Consider the following 20,504-nt stretch of genomic DNA (forward strand, 5'->3'; position numbering starts at 1 on the left):
GCTCGCAGGACAACGGGAGAATCTGACGCGGTGCCGCCTTTAGCTGGGGCCACGCCGTTATGGCGGCGGCGGCGGCGTCGAGGACGCAGCAGCACGTGGCGCGTTGGTGAAATGGTCGCGCGGAGCCCAAAACCGGCGAGCGTCGGGGAGGGGCTCCTCCCATTCGGCAGCCCTGAGCCATCGCCACAAAGTGAACATTGCGAGGGCAAACATCCGACGCACCCCAAGAGTGACCAACCGTCGAAGTCCCCCAGCATGTTACGTATTTTAAAAACTAAAACTATTTAATTTAGCTGTGTAGCTCTTTTGCAGAAGCGACCTGGCCACAAATGATAGCTCAACAAAGTGGCTTATCACGTGGAAATGTATAGCAGCCAAATACCCTCAGCGCGTGACGTCGATTCATAAATGGGAAGAGAAAAACCGGAGCACCCGGAGAAAAATCCACGCAAACCACGAGGAGAGAGACACGCAAACTCCAAATATACAGCGGGCGTCAGGGTCGGGATCGAACCCGTGACCTCCTGCATACCAGGAGAGGTAGTTAACATCTCGCCACCACAGAGGCAAGATGGGGCCCAGTTGACCCTCGACTGAAATTTGAGCTCGTGTGTTGGGCGACGGCGTTGAAGACGACGGCAGTGGCGTGGCCCTAGCGGTAGCGCGTCCACCGCTTGTTGTTTGCAGACGTTGACGGTTCGAATCCAGCGTCTGCCCCTGGTTATTACTGCCGGCGTGTAATAACCGAAAGGATAGTATGGGCCGTCCGCTTCACAGTGGCCGTTCAGGATCCCCTGAGACGTCACTCAGCATCATACTTGGAAGTTGGCATCCAGGTCCAAATTGACCAGATTAATAAATTACACCAACTACTCAATTGGGTTTGCACATGTAGCATACACCGCCCCACCCACCCACCCGCCCCCCCCTCCCCCCTGCCCACCCTCTACTGGAAGATCAATGCCCCAGGTCACTCCAGCAAATGAGACTCGTCCTGATCTCTTTAGTTCTCACCTGGTAAAACCAAACACACTGGAAAGCTGATCCTTTGGACTTGTGAACATACGTATGCTGAACATATTTCGCACCATACGTAGCCAACCGTGCGAATCGGAGGTGCGGATCGAGTGGTCTCCCAACAGCGCGCCACCCCACGGAGGACTAGAGCTCCGGGCTCTGTTGTCGTCCCACCCCCCCCCCCCCCCTGTACTTACGATTAGCATGGTTGGTTACGTTCGGCGTGAAAGAAGTTCAACATACATACGACCACAGAGACCCACAGACACTCAGACCCATCGAGACCCACAGATTAGTAGGGTTGGCTACGTTCGGTGTGAAAGAGTTCCAACATAAAAGACAACCATAGAGACCCACAGACACCCAGGCCCAGCGACTCACGTAGTCCCACAAATTAGCACGGTTGGTTACGTACGGTGCGAAAGAACTTCAACATCAAGACAACCACGGAGACCCACAGACACCCAGACCCATAGACACCCACAGACACCCATGCCCAGCGACTCCCGTAGACCCACAGATTAGCACGGTTGGTTATGTACGGTGCGAAAGAAGTTCAACATACGTACAACCAGAGACCGACAGACACCCAGATGCATAGAGACCCACAGAACCCCACAGAATAGCATGGCTGGCCACGCACGGTGTGAAAGAAGTTCAACGCACACAAAGGCTCCAAAAGTCCTTGCAGCAATGGCCTCGTCGCCGGAGCATCCTGGGGGTGCGGTTCACCGGTTCTGCGATTCCCCCGCCGGCCGATCTCCATCACAGCCCCCCCCCCCCGCCCATGGGAGCGGTGGCCAGAGGGGGAAAAAATCGTCGCGTCCGTAAAGAATTCCGGAGGGAGCTCGCTCGCAGCTCAACAGCTCGCTCACCCCTTCCCCACAAATCCATTGTGATTACGACGATCATTATTATTTGTTCTTTTATTTTTCACTTTAATTGTCGTCCAGGCACCGAGGAGGGGGGGGCACTCGCTCTCCCTGCCATCACTCTGCCCCCCACCCCCATACCCCCCCCTCATCCGCCCGGCACGGCTCCGAGATTCGCCGTTTAAATATTTGATGCCGGCGGCGTTGTGAAAGACAGCCCACATATTTGTCGGTAATTGCTAAATCAATAGGTGCACTTCCCCATGGTTAGCGGGGCAGCCAGAGGACGAGTGCAGACATCGTTCACCAGCAAAACCTGATGGCCGCGGCCGTATTTGCGATTTTTCTCAACGTGCGAGCTTCATGGATTTTTTTTACATATTTACGATTACATCTCTTTAGGTTTTAAGATGTGACCTCAGGAGTAATGTTTATAAGCCGGAAGGGAACCCTGCGGTGGTGTTACTTGTACTGACGTGATGCCAAGTTGTCATATTTTGTAACGTTTGATTGCAATTAATATATCATTTAAAAGTTATATCGTCTTTCGCTCGTGCTCTTTTGATAATATTCATTTATCAACGAAAGCTTCACTGAACCAAAGTGTAAATGTAGAAATATCCAAAGCGGAAAATTCTACATTCTCGTCACAAGGACCGGTCTCTCCAAAGCATATCTACAGTTGGCTTTCCATGGAGGTATACTCATTTTATCCACCCTGGACTAATGATGATGATATTATGCTGAACGGATCTCTGACTGAGATGTGAACTCGTAATCTTCCCACAGCGCAGTGTCCACCCTGGGCAGGCACCAATCGACGCCAACTCCGCGTCGTCACCGTGACACCAGAGGCACCGCGTCGTGGTTTAGAGCTCGTGTAATTGGCGCTCATCTTCCCCCAAAAGTTGGCAACAATATCTCCTCTTCTCGAGACCTCGTCATTGCTACCACCGCTCGCATGTCAGAGATGACCCCAGAGGCCGGGCGCTCCACGAGTAGCCTCTCAATCCCCTCCGCGTGCTACGGCTGACGGACGCAAACCTCTCTCGGCGGCGCGGCATCGTCGTGACGAAGGGGTCACAACAAAGGTCGCAAAAACCCTCGTGACGTCGAAAATGAGACGCGTGGAGCGCAAACGGAGTTCAGCCAAGAGCACCGACGTGAAGGTGCCGTTGAGAGCCGGCAGTCTCTTCTTGAAAAGTGAGCGCTGGGTTTAATTGAGTTGCAGGGGGGAAAAGATGCTACGGGCACCGAAAATAGAATAGCGTTCGAAAAAGGATATATATTTATAGCGCAATTAGAAAACTATTTGACATCATTCGACCCGAACACACAAGCTTGTATTCCATATTCAGTGCTCTTTGCTAGCATTGAAATGAACACCTACACAGAAAATATCCATTAGCCATCTGCAAAATAGAATTTCTGTTCCACTGATGACATACCATATTGCATTTAATTACAGGAAACGATTGAATAACGTAATAATAGAGAGGCTGCAAAGCTGGGGTTTCAAGATAAATACGAGTAGACCGCCCCACCCCGAAAACTGACGTACAGCAAGTTCGCCAAGCCATACATAGGCGTTTGACGGACACAATCAGAGTACAAAGACAAAGATCTCCCGTATAGCCTGAACCGATTGTTGGGGCAAGTGCTGTTAGGGAGCACCTACGAAGGCCGGAATCGCACACGAGGGGGTAGGTGGCCAATACCACGCCCAGCCGCCTTTCTCTCCCCAGTGGCGATGTTTACACACCGGTACACCAGGTACTAATTTGAGGCTCAGTCGACCTAGGGGAGGCTCAGGACCGGTTCAGATAATCATCACTGGTGTTGGCCGTGAGCGGGAATCGAACTCGTGCCACCGGGTTCGTAGCGCAGGGCGATAACCGCTACACCACCGTTTGAGGAACACAATTAGAGCGCGCATGCACACGTACACACACACGCACGCATACACATACGCACGCACACATACACACAACAACAACAACCGCCATTCGCCACTAAGTGGCGGTGACGTCACCACGACGCTTGTGCCAGGCCAAGTGCACCTTGAGGCCACGTGAAGTGTCGAACGCCTGCTGGCAGGAGGTCACGGGGCAGACCCAGCAGGTGCCACGGATCGACTGACCGAGATGACCGAGATGACTGGCTAATGCACCACCTGTGCCCCCTACCGTACCAACTTGCTGTGCTTTAGCCACCCGGCGCTCCGCTCGTTGTTGTGAGCGTCGCTCCTCCGCCCTCCGTTGTTGTTGGAGGGCGACTGCCTCCAACTGCCCAGTAGCGTCCTTCACGAGCCTCCTCCACTGAGGCCGATCTTGACACCGCTGGTACCAGTCATCGGCAAGTCCACTCAGCTGCACGTCCTCCTGTACCACATCACTCCATCTCTTCTCTAGCCCGTGCCGCGCCCGTTTAGCCCCCTCGATCCGGCCAAACAAAAGCTGTTTAGGCATGCGGTAGCTGGGCATGCGGGCTACATGACCCAGCCAACGCAGCCTTGCCTGCCAGAGGAGCTCACCAATGGGACTTTGCCCAGATCTTTCAAGGATTTGTGAGCTCCTCACACAATCCAGCCTGGTTAAACCCAGGATGGATCGTAGGCAGGCCAGCCTAAATGTTTCCAACCGGCGAAGATGCTCCATTAGGGGGGTCCACGTTTCGCAAGCGTAGAGAAGGGAGGGAATGATCGTGGCCGAGAAGACCTGAAGCTTTGTGCGGAGCGACAGACCAGGTAGCTTCCACACAGCGTTACGCAACCGATGAAAAGATAATGCTGCTCGACTGATTCGGAGTGAGACCTCTGCTGATAAACTGGAGCCGGTCATAAGCACACTGCCCAGGTATGGGAAACTCTCCACTCTCTCCACAACTGCCCCATCACCGATTGGGAGTTGTGGGGGTGGAGTGTCCGATGGTACAAAATACCCAGGCAGGTGCTTAGTTTTGGTGGGGCTGATGGTAAGGCCCCACCTCTTAGTGGCACGCTCCAGTCTCAGCAGCAGCGTCTCCAACTCCTCTTCTGCATGAGCAGCTATTACCAAATCATCGGCATACATAACGTGGTTGACCAATAGGGAGCCATCCCTTGATCGCACCCGGGCGTCGATCAGCCTCCCATTATATCTGTACCAAATGGAAATTCCCCCGGTACAGCTATTGAAGGCTTCACGAACTACGCAGTCGAAATAGATGTTAAATAATGTGGGAGCCAGAGGACATCCCTGTCGCATCCAAAGGTGTACAGGAAAAGGCTCCTACTCCCGGCCACGTAGTTTTACCCGGGCCCGCTCACCATCATGAAGGTCTTTAATGATCGTGAGCAGAGGATCAGGGACTCCGAAAGCACGAAGAACAACCCAGAGCCCAGGCCTACTGATGGTATCATAGGCCTTGACCAGGTCAATAAAGCAGAGATGTAGGTCTTGTTGGAATTCCCTACACCTCTGCTGTAGCAGACGGACAGAAAATATGGCATCTGTACAGGACCGCCCTTTCCTGAAACCGCATTGGGGTTCCGCAAGCCTCTCCTCAGCGTGCCTAGCAAGGCGATATTGAATAATCCTTGCCAGGACCTTTCCCGGCACACTGAGGAGTGAGATGCCCCTGTAGTTGTTACAGTCTGTGCGGTCCCCCTTCTTAAAGAGGGGGACCACCAGGGCATCCTTCCAATCCTGCCGTACCTGTCCAGCGGTCCAGACTGTTGTTATGATGTCATATAGGGCAGTCTGTGCACAAGCGCCACCCTCCCTCAGCATTTCGCTTGGGAGATCATCTCTGCCCCGCACACGCACGCACGCAAGTCAGTGAGTGTTAACCTCGGGGGGAGGGGGGGGCGCGGTAATTGAACGTCAACTGGGTCCCAAAAAGGATGGAAAAGAGGCGGGTGGAGCCGACAGTGATGAAGTTGTCTGGTGTGTGCATGGGTGTATGTATGTAGAACTTTTTTCGCACCGTACGTAGCCAACCATGCTAATCAGAGGTGCGGGGTAAGGACAACAAACTAAACACAAAAAGCAGTTATAAAGAAATTAGTTTGTCAATCTAGATGATTTCAAAGTACATCGCTCCAGTGGCCTCCTAACACTGGAAGAGCGTTCCAGACATCCGCAGAAGCGCAACTGAAAGCGCCCGATGCGGTGAGAGTCTTTGTTCGATGGCTCGCCAAAAGCTGCGAGGATGACCGGAGTGAGATCGATGGTGGCGTCGCACGAACGTGAGAAGGGTGCCAGTCGGCATGGGGAGACCTTCACCCAGCAGTGGATAGATCACGGGTGATGTTGATAATGATGACCAATGTCAGCCGTAGGTAAGAATACTATGCGATTTGTTAACGTAAATATAATAACCCCGTGTGCCGTGATTGCACACACTCGCACCTCCGATTAGCACGGTTGGCTATGTACTGTGCAAAAGAAGTTCAACATACGTACATACATACGAACACACATACGTATGTACGGAAGATGAATTCTTCCGCCGAGTGTATAACGTGCACGGAAATGTCGCGCCACGATCGCCAGCGGCGCTGTGACCTCCGCTCACCAGCCCCCCCTGGCTCGCCTCTTTCATGGAGGTTCATAAATCAGCGAGCTGGGAAGGGTCCCGGTTAATGCCAGGCCACTCCCCGAACCCCATTATTCTTCCTGCCGAGCACCGAGCAGCAAGCAGCGAGCACCACCGAGTCGGGAGTAGAAGTTACAGCGCGAGCGGCGTTGTTAAAAAAAATCATAACTCCAGACTCAACGTGCTGGCAGTGGAGGCTCAGTTGGTCGTTAAAACAGAATATCATCGCACGGCTGGCCCTGATCCAGCAACAGACGACCCGGATTTTGGTAAGACGGGAAAAGACGTAAGCTGCAAATACCAAGTTTAACACTTAGGCTTTCAATATTATCCCAAAAAACAACTTTATTATGTTAATAGCAAAATAATAGTAATTATTTTAAGCCCAACGTTCATCCACTGCTGGACGGAGGCCTCCCTTAGCCATTTTAGTCACTGAGTTGCCGTTTTACCATACTTCACCACCCTGGTCATTGCGGGGTTGGTGACGTTACCCATTAAGGGTAGACACTCAAGGTCTGAGATTGCGAGATGTGTGGGGTGGGAAGCGATGTCACGAGGCTGTGACGCGCACTAGGATGGAGGAGGTGGTGGTGGTGGTGGTCGTAGCGTGAGGTATGGGATGTGGTGTGGGCGATGAGGCTGTGTGGTGTTCACTTCGCAGTGTTTTCTCGCTCGTTACGCACAAAATGCTTGTCACAAATTAACCACAAGACCTTTCTACTGTCGTCAAGGAGCATAAAACATCATCGCGCGAAGTCCGGTCATCCTCGCAACAGCAGCTCACGGTTAACCATTGGACAAAGATAGTGACTGCATTGTCTGGAACACCCTTCCTTCCGATAGTAGGAACCCACTGCGAGCTCTGCACTTTTAAGTCATCTCGGTTGAAAATGTATTTATTTACAAACGCTTTGTGTTTAGTTTGTTGTCCTTCCCCTGCACCTCCAATGAGTACGGTTGGCTAAGTAAGTTCAACAAAGACAAATATCCCCCGTATAACCTTAACAGACTGTGGGGGCAAGTGCTGTTAGAGAGCACCTATGAAGGCCGGCACGGCACATGAGGGGGTCGGTGGCCAGCACCATGACCGACCACCTTTGTCTCCCTAGCGGCGATGTTAAGGCTGAGTGGACCTAGGGGAGGCCCAGGACCGGTTCAAGATAATCGTCGCTGGTGTTGGCCGTGACGGGAATCGGACTCGGGTCGCCGGGTTCGTGGCGCTGCACCAGCGCTCCCCACGCACGGCGGCGTGAAGAGGCAAGGGATGTTGGGCATGCACAGTGACGTGAGGGGAGGCTGTGACACGCACCCAGAGAGGAGGTGGTGCCTTCTCCTCTGCCCTCGCAGAGTCTCTCCTGGAGCCGGCGGGCCACCTTGGTGCTGCCCACATGCTTGAAGCGCGTCTTGACGCCCTCGTAGAACCAGTCGAGGGAGAGCACCCGCAGACGCCTGGCGCCAAGGGGGAGAAACGGGCGGCAGGGAGGGGGTAGAGAGGGGGCAAGGATGAGAATCAGCGTGCACGTGGCGCTCGCGGCAACGCCTCCGCAGCTCAAAATCCATCGCGTCGCATCCCATCTCATCTCACCTCTTCGATGTAACTTTGACCCTTACCCGTGTGCCGATAGTTCAATATCGAGCGACCACTGTGTGGTGTTATCTTGGTGTGGTCTGCTACTGTTTGGTCGTTGTTTGTGCTGCCTTGCTCAATCTTGATAAATCGGACTTATGTAATAAATGTACGATTTATAGTGACCTGCTAACCATTTTCTCTATTTTGCACTTCTATCGTTTTTTTTGCATTGTTTGCCATTGCAATCTTGCCGACCCCGCGCCCATACTGGACATCTGTGGAAAAAAAGAGCTTCACAGCTTATCAGATTCCTATTCCTGCAATCTAAAATAAAGATTCTGATTCTAATGGCAAATGTCCCAATGCCTTGCTGCAGGCAAGGTAGGTGTCCCTGTGCAACGCAGATTTATCCTACAAGCGGGCATCCGTCTGCCAGTAAGTAGGGGGTCAATGTTGCCTTGCGGTTTTAACCTACAAGGTTATTCGCAATCAAATGTGGCCCACGACGCTGCCGGTACCCGCGCGCACGCGTGTGTACCGTGTTCGCCATCATTGTCAACGCATACCTGGAACCTTCTCCAGGTGGTCTCCAGAGCCCAGAGGGCACATTTCTCGTGGTATTGTTGCAAATTCTCATAAGTGTTAACATTTTTTTTAAGCACCCTGTATTTTTGGCGATTGGTATGAGCCACAGTATTAACCAAGGCGCCACCGGGCGGAAACCGCAAACCTGGGACATGTCACCACCCTCCTGCGGCACACGGGACGAGAGGAAGGGGGAGGGGGGGTTTGGTGTGGAGGGGAGGGGAGATTACCGATTGGGCATAGTGGAAGACCGCGGGAGTTATGGAGACTGGATGTCGATGAGTGAACGTGAGGACATTCAATTTTCATCAGGCCCCGTGACACTAAGTACAGTCTCCAACCCTCGTCCACTCTCTCTCTCTCTGCTGGTCATTTTTACGTGCTATGAAGAAGAGCCATTGCCCCGAAACGCTGACTTTTTTTTGCTTTTAAGGCCACGCAGTGTTCTAGGTATGTGTGAGTGTATGTTGAACTTCTTTCGCACCGCACGTAGCCAACCGTACTAAATCGGAGAGGTGCGATGGCAATGCGACTAAAAACATTCGTGTAGCCGAGGAATGTTTCCATTCGTTTTTTTGCGCTCTTGAAATTAGATTTTTCTCAGGAAATCTATTTTACCATTTGCATTTTTATTCCTTATTTGTTTTATGTTCTTTAATCGCGATCCTCATTTTGGTTAAGTATTTTAAAAGGTAATTTTGTAATATACTATATATTACGTGATTTGTTGCCATTTTTTTTTCATTACGTATGCCTTTTTATTTTCCATTTTTCTTGCCACCTGTTATACACACATTGCGTTTGCCAGGGAACCGACGATGCTTTTGTCGATGAAACCCGATGCAAGAGCTTCTTAGCTCACGGGGGTCCTTCAAAACAACTGAACTGGACCGCTGCCACCGCAAGACGTTTAATTTGTAAAGACTTCCCCAGGATCGCGCGGAGCTGGCGCCGCTCACCGCGCCGTTCGTTCGCCGATTACGCGCGGGATCTATGTTTGACGCAACAACGCTCTCCCTCACGGCACTTTAAAATCTTTTTACGATCGACTTCCATTGATTAGATATTTTTTTACACTCCCAGCTATGAAATCCATCGAATTAATTGGGGCTGGCATGGGAGGGGTGGTGCTAGGAGCGGGGAGGGAAGTGAGAGAGGGGAGAGTGGTTGAAACTGTGCACTTACAAGCGGTTAAATCACTTCATACCGTTACCGGACTGCGAGATCGCTGGAAGTCAAAAGTCATCCCGGTGGCGACGGGAAAAATACATCGCATCTCCCCGCGTAATTGTAGCGTATGTAGCGGCACGCGGGAGGAGACTTGGTGTAAATGTCCATTAAGTAAGGATTTCACAGCTAGCGGTGGCGACGGTTCGCTGGCACATTCGCGGATAAGACTGCGACTATTACTATTAACTTTCTTTTTATTTTACAAGGTAAGGCCCAGTGAGCTGTGTAGCTTTTGTTCAGAAGCAACCTGGCCACAAATGATAACTCAACGAAGTGGCTTGTCACGTGGAAATGTATCGCAGCCAGGGAGTTTAAATGCGCGCGAATTAGAAAAAATCAGAGGAGCCGGAGAAAAAAATGAACACGTGCGTGTGTGCGTTAATGGTAACGTGGCTGAAGCCGTGCGATCATTGGCGTAGCTCGAGCGGTGGTGCGGCTTCCTGTCGGTGCCTGCCCCGCTCTCTTCACGCTCGCCTTGTGGCCGCGTGGAACGCGTGCGCAATCGCGGAAGCCCACGTTTGCCAAATGGCTAGAGAGCGATAGGAGGGTGTTTGTCAGTATGGGCGGGGAGGGGGAAAACGGCTGCATTTCGCTTTCATTCGGGCTCATTGGTGACCCACGATCGCCCGACAGCGGCGGGCCGACCGCTCCGGCTCGCTCGAGTTGCGGCTCCCATCAACTCCCTCTCCCGGCGACCCGAGGGATCCCCGTCTCTCGACAACGTCGTACATTCTGCTCGCAGTCGACTGCCGACTCGTACGCTTGATTTGGCACGGCATGCGAGAAGGGGGGCAGTATTGGGGGGGGGGGGGTGGGGGCGGGGGGTGAGAGAAAGGGGCGGCCAAGACGAAGCGCCAACGGCTCCGAAGTCTGAAGTCTGAAGCCGGCCGTTTCACCGCCGTTTTACAGAGAGAGAAATGACTCGGCGTGCATGTGGAAATCACCGATCAATAACCAATTTTAAGCTGTCCTCTTAATGTTGCCTTGAAAATGTAAAAAAAAATTGCCCATTGGGGAGCTTGGAGGCGATAAATCGTGGCGCGGGAACGTGCGGGCGACACGAGAATTTCGTTATCGGGCGCTCGGGCATGGCGAGCGGGTAATTGCGCGTGTGTGTGCGCGCTACCGGCGTTGGTCGCGTGAATAATTCAACGCTGGGTTCAGCGGTGTCCGTCGTGGTCGAGCCAGATGGATAATTGTTCTGAACAGCAATGCCTTGCAATGGGGATTCATCACCAGACTACGACGTTATTGTGTTTTTTTATCAGCGCAGCTTTGTTACAGTTTACACACGATAGTTATGTCAATCCACAGAAATATGTTTCGCTATGAATCCAGATTTTGTTTAACTTTACACTATAAAACTAAACTACGAATATGTTTTTTTTTATTTCAGCAGGGAAGGCCTACTTGAACTATACAGCTCTTTTTCAGAAGAGACCGGGCCACAAGTGATAGCTCAACGAAGTGGCCTTATCAGGTGGAAATTTCAAGCAGCTAAATACTCTGAATGCATGTTTATTCGAAATTTGGAGGGGAAAAACCGGAGGACCCGGAAAAAAATCCACGCGACCACAGGGAGAGAGACACGCAAACTACAAATATACAGCGGGCATCCGGATCGGGATCGAACATACGACCTCCTGCGTCCCAGGCGAGGTAGTTAACACCTCTTCTTCTTAGGTTTTTTCGGTAAAGTCACGTAGAAAGTAAAATGAAATAAAAACAAAAATCACGACGTTTCGGAGGCAACACAAGTCTCCGTCATCAGGTGGGACCGTCACAGCCAGATTAGCTGTATCAAGTGAGGCAATGATTCAAGATGTAATCCCTTAAAAGCGAGTTGAGGGGGGAGGGAGAGGGAGGGGGGAGCTCATCAGACTATGGTAGCCAATGAAAGGAACGTATCGGGAGGGAGGGGGGCGAGGCCAAAAGGGTGGGCGATGGACGTGGAAGCGCTTGTGCGCAAGCGGCCAATTACTGCACACGCCAACACAATGGAGCAATTGTGCGCAAGCGGCCAGCTACTGCACCCGCCAACACAATGGGCAGAGAGGAGGAGGGGAGGTCTAATACACATGATAGACAAAAGAACGAAAATGATGATGGGTACAAACTTAGGGGGAGCTCATCAGACTATGGTAGCCAATGAATGGAACGTATCGGGAGGGAGGGGGGGGCGGGGGGGGGGCGAGGCCAAAAAGGTGGGCGACGGACGTGGAAGCGCTTGTGCGCAAGCGGCCAATTACTGCACACGCCAACACAATGGAGAGAGAGGGGGAGGGGGGGTCTGATACACATGATAGGCAAAAGAACGAAAATGCCCATGTTTATACCAATGCTGGCTGAACAATGAAGAGAGTACTGTTAAAATAACTGGGGATGTTAACACTCGGTAAAGTACAGTAAAATAGTGCCTGTCAGATAAGATGGTCCAAAAAATGTTGTGATTAAGTCTTTTTTGCGTGGTTGATAACATCTTTCCAATGATTACTAAGTTTGTACCCATCATCACGGTTGAAATTATGTCTGTGTTTGTATATTTGTATGGCTTCGTGTACAAACCTTTGATGGTAGCCGGGAGGTTTGCAGAGAACCTTGGTCTCGGAAAAGACAATTTCATGAGAGCCCACCGAGTTGTAGCAATGATCGGCCACGGCAGAAGAATCAGTTCTGCCGTGTTTCAGATCTGACTTGTGCTCGCGGACACGATCAGAAACATGACGTTTCGTTTCTCCAATGTAGCAATCACCACAAATGCAACTCAATTTGTAGACTCCAGGATACTGTAAGTCAGGAACGACATCCTTCACAGATGGAATCAGATCACGGATTTTATGCACTGTACTGAATCGGACTTGGATCTTATGTTTGTTTAGAATTTTGGAGATCTTTTTGGTCACGCCAGCTATGTATGGTAACGTGATGGTTTTGGTCGGAGTTTCATGTGGCTGTTTCTGTGTGGTGGGAGAGACAGCTTGGCGGATAGTACGGTCAGAGTATCCGTTCATCCTGATTGCCCGATGTACATGTCTTAATTCACCGGTCAGGTGGTGTTTGTCAGAAATGCCATGTGCTCTGTGGTATAGCGTTTTGATGAGAGAGTTCTTTTGAGATGGGTGGTGGTGGGAATCCGGTTTCAAGTAGGAGTCTGTGTGGGTGGCTTTTCTGTAGACAGAATGTCCCAAGGAACCGTCAGGACTCCTCTCAAACAGAATATCCAAGAATGGTAGTTTACCGTCTTTCTCCACTTCCATGGTGAATCTGATGGATGGGTGTCTAGAATTGATGTGGTCCAAGAAGTGGTTCAATGCTGGGAGGCCATGTGGCCAGATGACGAAAGTGTCATCCACATATCTCTTCCACAGGGAAGGACGCAGGGTGGATGTCTGGATGGCGTCTGATTCAAACTTTTCCATGAATATGTTGGCTATAACTGGTGACAAAGGGGAGCCCATAGGGGTACCCTCATTCTGTTTGTAGAAGGTGCCATTCCAGGTAAAATAGGTGTTGGTGAGGCAATGCCTAACCAGCGCAGGTGCATCAGAATTCAATCCATGTTGGACTAAGTCCTCAATTATTGTTAGGGTGTCCGGTACTGGGACTTTGGTAAACAAAGATACTACATCAAAGCTGACGAGGATGTCATCAGGAGATAGTACCATGTCCTTAACCATAGAGACTAATTGGGTTGAGTTGAGTACTGCTGAAGAGGTCTTGCCTGTGAAAGGGAGCAGAGTATCTGATAGAAAACGGGCTAGTTTGTACGTAGGAGAGTTTATCGTCGACACAATGGGTCGTAGCGGGGTGCCTTCCTTATGGATTTTGGGAAGACCATAGAGTCTGGGAGGTCTTGCCGCCGATGGTTTTAGAGAGGGACGTTTGCTTGGTTCGATTAGGGAAGTCGAACTCGTGATGATACTGTTGGTTTTCGTCGTTAGGCTTTTAGTGGGATCGTTTTTAATTTTGGAGTAACTCCCATCATTAAGAAGGTCCAGGATTTTGTTGTTGTATGAATATTTATCCATGATGACCGTGGCATTGCCCTTGTCTGCCGAGAGGATGACTATATCATCTCTCTTTTTTAGGTCCGCGAGTTCAGAGCGTTCGTTTTTGCTGATGTTACTAGTGGGTTTCTTAGCATTCTTAAGAATAGTAGCTATTTCAGCTCTTGCTACATCCGCATGGATGTGTCCTATGCCTCTGAGGGCTACATCAATCTGGGAAATCATATCCTCTACTGGTATATATTTAGGGGTGATGGCGAAATTTAAGGTAATACCCATCGCTTTCACACTCACATCCGCTGCTGTGTCCTCACCGAACTCCAAACAGATCTTATTTAAAGCCAGCCTATCACTAATCTCGGAGAGAATAAGGTTACTCCGATCTGAACTCGATAATTTAGACAATACTCTCTTACACACACATTTAATGTTAACACGTACAAACTAGCCCGTTTTCTATCAGATACTCTGCTCCCTTTCACAGGCAAGACCTCTTCAGCAGTACTCAACTCAACCCAATTAGTCTCTATGGTTAAGGACATGGTACTATCTCCTGATGACATCCTCGTCAGCTTTGATGTAGTATCTTTGTTTACCAAAGTCCCAGTACCGGACACCCTAACAATAATTGAGGACTTAGTCCAACATGGATTGAATTCTGATGCACCTGCGCTGGTTAGGCATTGCCTCACCAACACCTATTTTACCTGGAATGGCACCTTCTACAAACAGAATGAGGGTACCCCTATGGGCTCCCCTTTGTCACCAGTTATAGCCAACATATTCATGGAAATTTTGAATCAGACGCCATCCAGACATCCACCCTGCGTTCTTCCCTGTGGAAGAGATATGTGGATGACACTTTCGTCATCTGGCCACATGGCCTCCCAGCATTGAACCACTTCTTGGACCACATCAATTCTAGACACCCATCCATCAGATTCACCATGGAAGTGGAGAAAGACGGTAAACTACCATTCTTGGATATTCTGTTTGAGAGGAGTCCTGACGGTTCCTTGGGACATTCTGTCTACAGAAAAGCCACCCACACAGACTCCTACTTGAAACCGGATTCCCACCACCACCCATCTCAAAAGAACTCTCTCATCAAAACGCTATACCACAGAGCACATGGCATTTCTGACAAACACCACCTGACCGGTGAATTAAGACATGTACATCGGGCCCTCAGGATGAACGGATACTCTGACCGTACTATCCGCCAAGCTGTCTCTCCCACCACACAGAAACAGCCACATGAAACTCCGACCAAAACCATCACGTTACCATACATAGCTGGCGTGACCAAAAATATCTCCAAAATTCTAAACAAACATAAGAATCAAGTCCGATTCAGTACAGTGCATAAAATCCGTGATCTGATTCCATCTGTGAAGGATGTCGTTCCTGACTTACAGTATCCTGGAGTCTACAAATTGAGTTGCATTTGTGGTGATTGCTACATTGGAGAAACGAAACGTCATGTTTCTGATCGTGTCCGCGAGCACAAGTCAGATCTGAAACACGGCAGAACTGATTCTTCTGCCGTGGCCGATCATTGCTACAACTCGGTGGGCTCTCATGAAATTGTCTTTTCCGAGACCAAGGTTCTCTGCAAACCTCCCGGCTACCATCAAAGGTTTGTACACGAAGCCATACAAATATACAAACACAGACATAATTTCAACCGTGATGATGGGTACAAACTTAGTAATCATTGGAAAGATGTTATCAACCACGCAAAAAATACTTAATCACAACATTTTTTGGACCATCTTATCTGACAGGCACTATTTTACTGTACTTTACCGAGTGTTAACATCCCCAGTTATTTTAACAGTACTCTCTTCATTGTTCAGCCAGCATTGGTATAAACATGGGCATTTTCGTTCTTTTGCCTATCATGTGTATCAGACCCCCCCTCCCCCTCTCTCTCCATTGTGTTGGCGTGTGCAGTAATTGGCCGCTTGCGCACAAGCGCTTCCACGTCCGTCGCCCACCCTTTTGGCCTCGCCCCCCCCCCCGCCCCCCCCTCCCTCCCGATACGTTCCATTCATTGGCTACCATAGTCTGATGAGCTCCCCCTAAGTTTGTACCCATCATCATTTTCGTTCTTTTGTCTATCATGTGTATTAGACCTCCCCTCCTCCTCTCTGCCCATTGTGTTGGCGGGTGCAGTAGCTGGCCGCTTGCGCACAATTGCTCCATTGTGTTGGCGTGTGCAGTAATTGGCCGCTTGCGCACAAGCGCTTCCACGTCCATCGCCCACCCTTTTGGCCTCGCCCCCCCTCCCTCCCGATACGTTCCTTTCATTGGCTACCATAGTCTGATGAGCTCCCCCCTCCCTCTCCCTCCCCCCTCAACTCGCTTTTAAGGGATTACATCTTGAATCATTGCCTCACTTGATACAGCTAATCTGGCTGTGACGGTCCCACCTGATGACGGAGACTTGTGTTGCCTCCGAAACGTCGTAATTTTTGTTTTTATTTTATTTTACTTTCTACGTGACTTTACCGAAAAAACCTAAGAAGATGATTCCTTGCAGTCACGAAAGCTTCAAATCTAGAATTAAGTTAACACCTCGCCACCATGGCACCTTGAAAGTTACCAACTCACCCGCCTTTCACTCCCCTATTTAATTTTGCCACCCTTTGAGCCCCTTGGCCAATCACCATGCTCCTCCTATCACAGCTGTCCGACGGCAGTGCAAATTATATATTTATCTAAGGTGGCCTTCAGTGACCATTAAAGCTGTAGTTATGTTCACGGTAATCTCGCTGCCAGCCTGTGACAATGGGAGGGGAGGGGGTGCCATTTCTCCTCATGCAAGTCTCGCCACCATACGTTCACCATTGCAAGAGGCAATTTTGTTTTCACGCGTCTCGATTAAATGATCGCAAGCCCTGCTTCTAAAACGGTAACATACACATTGTACGCACATCATCTTCATCGTCACGATCCATTGGGGGCAGATATCCCGTAGGTGTCCACTGCACATTTTCGTCATTTGTTGTTTCCACTTTCCTCTCCGCCTTGTGCCAATATGCTTCAAGTAGCGGCCACATCTTTCTGGCACCAATCTCTCACGTCGTCGTCAAGCCATTCTCCGTTTGGTCTTCCTCTCCTTCCGGCTCCTTCCATTTCCCCCCGAACAACGACACACCTTTAATGTTGATGTTGCTGTCCATCATATAGATGTGTCCAAATAGTGCCAGTTTCCTTCTCGTCGCTACGTAAAGAAAGTGCATCAATAAGAACGGTGCCAATCATTCCGTTAGATAATTAAAACCATCCCGGGGGCTTATTTTTATCTTCTCACCCCAAGCTGACAGCCCCGCGTCAGCGGCTGCCTCTCCTCACCGAGGCAGGGCCCTGGCACTCCGATTCCGAGACAGCCGGATCCGTAATGCGGTTATGCATAACGCCATCAATACATCACGGTGTGAATTAGATCTTCACTTACCTCCGGTCCCCCGTGGATTTTAGGAGAATTATAAATATGAATTACCAGTTGTTGCACGCAAAATTACCCGTGCGTGCGTGCGTGCCTTGCATCGGCAAGCGGTACCTAATGCGTAACGACGATAGTGCTGGATGGGAAATCTGTCGATTGTTTCAGAAGAAGCGTAGAAAGCTGACCTTCGGTACATATATACCCAAGTCCGATTATAAATATTATCAAAATATTTGTATTTTTTTTATTTGGGTTGCCCCTGAAATTATGGCTCGGACGTTGATTGGTTCCGCTCATGGGCACGATCAGTCTAAAATTCCACATTGCTTCAAGCTTCGTGCTCAACATTTACAAATAAACATTCACCGTGACGAGTGCCCCAAGTCATTTGCCTCCTGTGGAGTGTGATGCAAAAGCAATTAAATAGTGGGCAAAACCCTATTAACGGTTATTAGTGTGCTTGTATTATTGTTCTGTTTGTATGCAGCTACGACTGCAGAAATTAACGTGTCATTTCATGAAAGATTAAGCACACGTGTATGTGTGTGTGGTTAGCAGTGTATGGCTACATGGAATGTTTGCACCTAGGAAGCCAACACCACAATCAACCTAAATATTCAGTACATGCATAAATTCTGACTTAGGCATGCATAATTTATGTTATCTACTTATTATAATAATTTCAGCTCGTAGCGCGCTGCTACACAGTGTCTGTTCCCTCTCAAAGAGAGACAGCGAGAGAGAGAACAACTCGGAGGCACCAAGAGGAACCACACGCACGCATGTGTGTATTATGCTGAACTTCTTTCACACCGTACGTAGCCAAGCGTGCCGATTGAAGATGCGGGTGGTAGTACAATACGACGATTAGATTTTCCGCAATGCCCCCCCCCCCCCTTCTTGCTGTCCACCACGTAGCTTCCACAGCAGCTGTGGCAACACCCGTTTGGGCTTTGTGGTCCAACCTTCCAAAGCACTGCCCAGGCTAAAACCTGCTTAGCTTCCGAGATCGGGTGCATCCTGGGTGATTGCGTCATAGTTCTGGCTTAGGTGTGATGTGTTGTGTGCGTACGTACGTTGAACTTCTTTTGTACCATACGTAGCCAACCGTGATAATCGGAGGCGCGGTGGAAGGAAGTACCCAGGCAGCGAGTCGATAAAAAATGCCCCCTCCCAAGCTCTGCGGTCCTCTATATATTAAATATTTATTTTGGAAAATTGAAGGAAACCGGATGAAATGCCTTTTCAACTTACAGGAGACAAAATAACTGAAAAAGGTACAAATGTGTGCACGCGAAAGAGCGCAAGGAAGGAACGGGCAAGGAAAATAAACCCGTGACTGATGAGCATAATTTTGTTCCCCCCCCCACCCCCCTCGGGATATTGAGAGAGAAAAAAAAACCCATCAAACAGAATTTGTTGTTCGAAACAAGGCACTGGGACAGGTCTATAGATGTGCACCTTGAATTTATTGCATTTGCTCTGTAAAAAACATGTAAACTATCACCAGCGATAGGGACATGGCACTGCTGAGAACCTGGCTTTGATTCTAGGTTTCAGCCACCTGCGATTAAATCTAATTAGTTGGTGATCTCAGCTCAGTCACCGGTTACTGCACACACACACAAATCTCATGAAATTGTGTGTTTTCACTTCCCTTTGGTTAAACTCTGACCACGATGAGACAAACATTCCTCTGCAGCAAGTTGTCTCGTGAAAATGCACATACCCTGGACACGAACAAAAAACTCACTTTGAAGGGATTTCAGATGCATTTCAATGGTATCGTCTTCCACGAGCTGTTCTTTAACTGACAGGGTTGTGCCGCTCTGGCGAGAGTTCTGAATGGACACGTGGTCTCACGGGATGTCACCTGGAGGACGTTTGGAATTAAACTAGGACCCTCAAGAGAACATGTGCACGACTCAGCCGAGTTCGAGCCTCATCACGGGACGCGCAGCATCATCACGTGACCGTCCGTGTTCCAAAATTTACCTTGACAAGGGTTATCGAGAGAGGACTTTGCGGACGGCCATGATGCTATTGCGTAAAATACATCCACCCTACTCTCTCTCCATCTCTGCCCTGTTTGCACACTCCTCCATTCTACCCCCCCACCACTCCTCCATCCCCGCCAGCCCCCCCTGCCCCCAACTTCTATCGGCACTTCACGATAATTTATTCCCACATCAAACTCCGGCTTTGTCAGCGCTCCACTGAATTACCAGTCAACTGACAGTGCCTCCGCCAACGCAGCTGTCAACCCCAATCCTGCCCGTGCCGGAATTTACATACTGATGACGAGCACTCGCCAGAGATTGCCAACACGTTCGAAACGCATTGCCTCGGCCACGTAGCCGCGACACGATTTGCACTTCGCCGAGAGGAGAGAGACAGCGAGGATGTGTGCGCTGGCGACGAGGGCACGTCCAGCGACAAAAGTAGAGTCTGGAGCGACCGTCGCCGCTCCTCGCATTAACCGACGCGTTCAACAAACACAAACCCCATTAACTCGGCCCGAGTCAACAACATCATTTATTTTCAAACGCGACTCCCCCTACGATACATTCCTGGGTTTAATGTGCCCGCGGTGCCATAAACGTTTCGCACGATAAATCATTTTCCCCGGCACTTAATGTCGCAGGACGGCTGACGACCTCCATGTCGCCTTGCGTGCAATGCCCTGCGGTTCATTGCCCGTTGACAGACTGCGAACCGATGACCCCGAACGCGCCCGACCTCGTCCGATGTCGGATGCCAAGTAAGGATAAGCCTGACAAGGGACTTCCGTTGTTTCCCGGTTTACTCGTTCACGCTTTGGGAATTTGCGCTCTACCGCGATGAAATTTCGGGTGGCGGCCAGAGGGAGGGGAGAGCTGCTTTCACGGTTGCGAGTGTTTAATTTGCGCATCACGTAACAGAGCGGACGTGCGAGAGAGGTAGAGCATGAGAGAGTGTGAGCGAGAGAGCGAGACAGAGAGAGCGAGAGAGTGAGACAGAGAGAGCGAGAGAGCGAGACAGAGAGCGCTTACGCAACGCGTGGAAGCGGAGGAGGGGGAGCGTCGCAGAGTGTGATGGGATCGAGCGTGGAGGTCAATCATCGCCGAGATTCACGCTCAGAAATTTGCAAGGTCACACAAAAAATATTCGCGATCCGGAGATGTATTTATGTACGTTGAACTTCTTTC

The 20,504-nt window shown here is 50.2% G+C and overlaps 1 protein-coding gene across 3 annotated transcripts in view; it reads right to left on the bottom strand.

Annotated features, from left to right (window-relative positions):
- LOC144940232 (uncharacterized) overlaps window positions 1–20,504 on the bottom strand; it is an 89,892-nt gene that overhangs the window by 25,040 nt on the left and 44,348 nt on the right. For all 3 annotated transcript variants that reach the window (XM_078866787.1, XM_078866778.1, XM_078866769.1), the window contains exon 3: window positions 7,780–7,919. In XM_078866787.1, the coding sequence (XP_078722913.1) occupies window positions 7,780–7,919 (140 nt within the window). The remainder of the gene's footprint in view (window positions 1–7,779; window positions 7,920–20,504) is intronic.

This window comes from Lampetra fluviatilis, chromosome 1 (assembly GCF_964198595.1).
Source record: "Lampetra fluviatilis chromosome 1, kcLamFluv1.1, whole genome shotgun sequence".
NCBI classification, from domain to species: Eukaryota; Metazoa; Chordata; class Hyperoartia; order Petromyzontiformes; family Petromyzontidae; genus Lampetra; species Lampetra fluviatilis.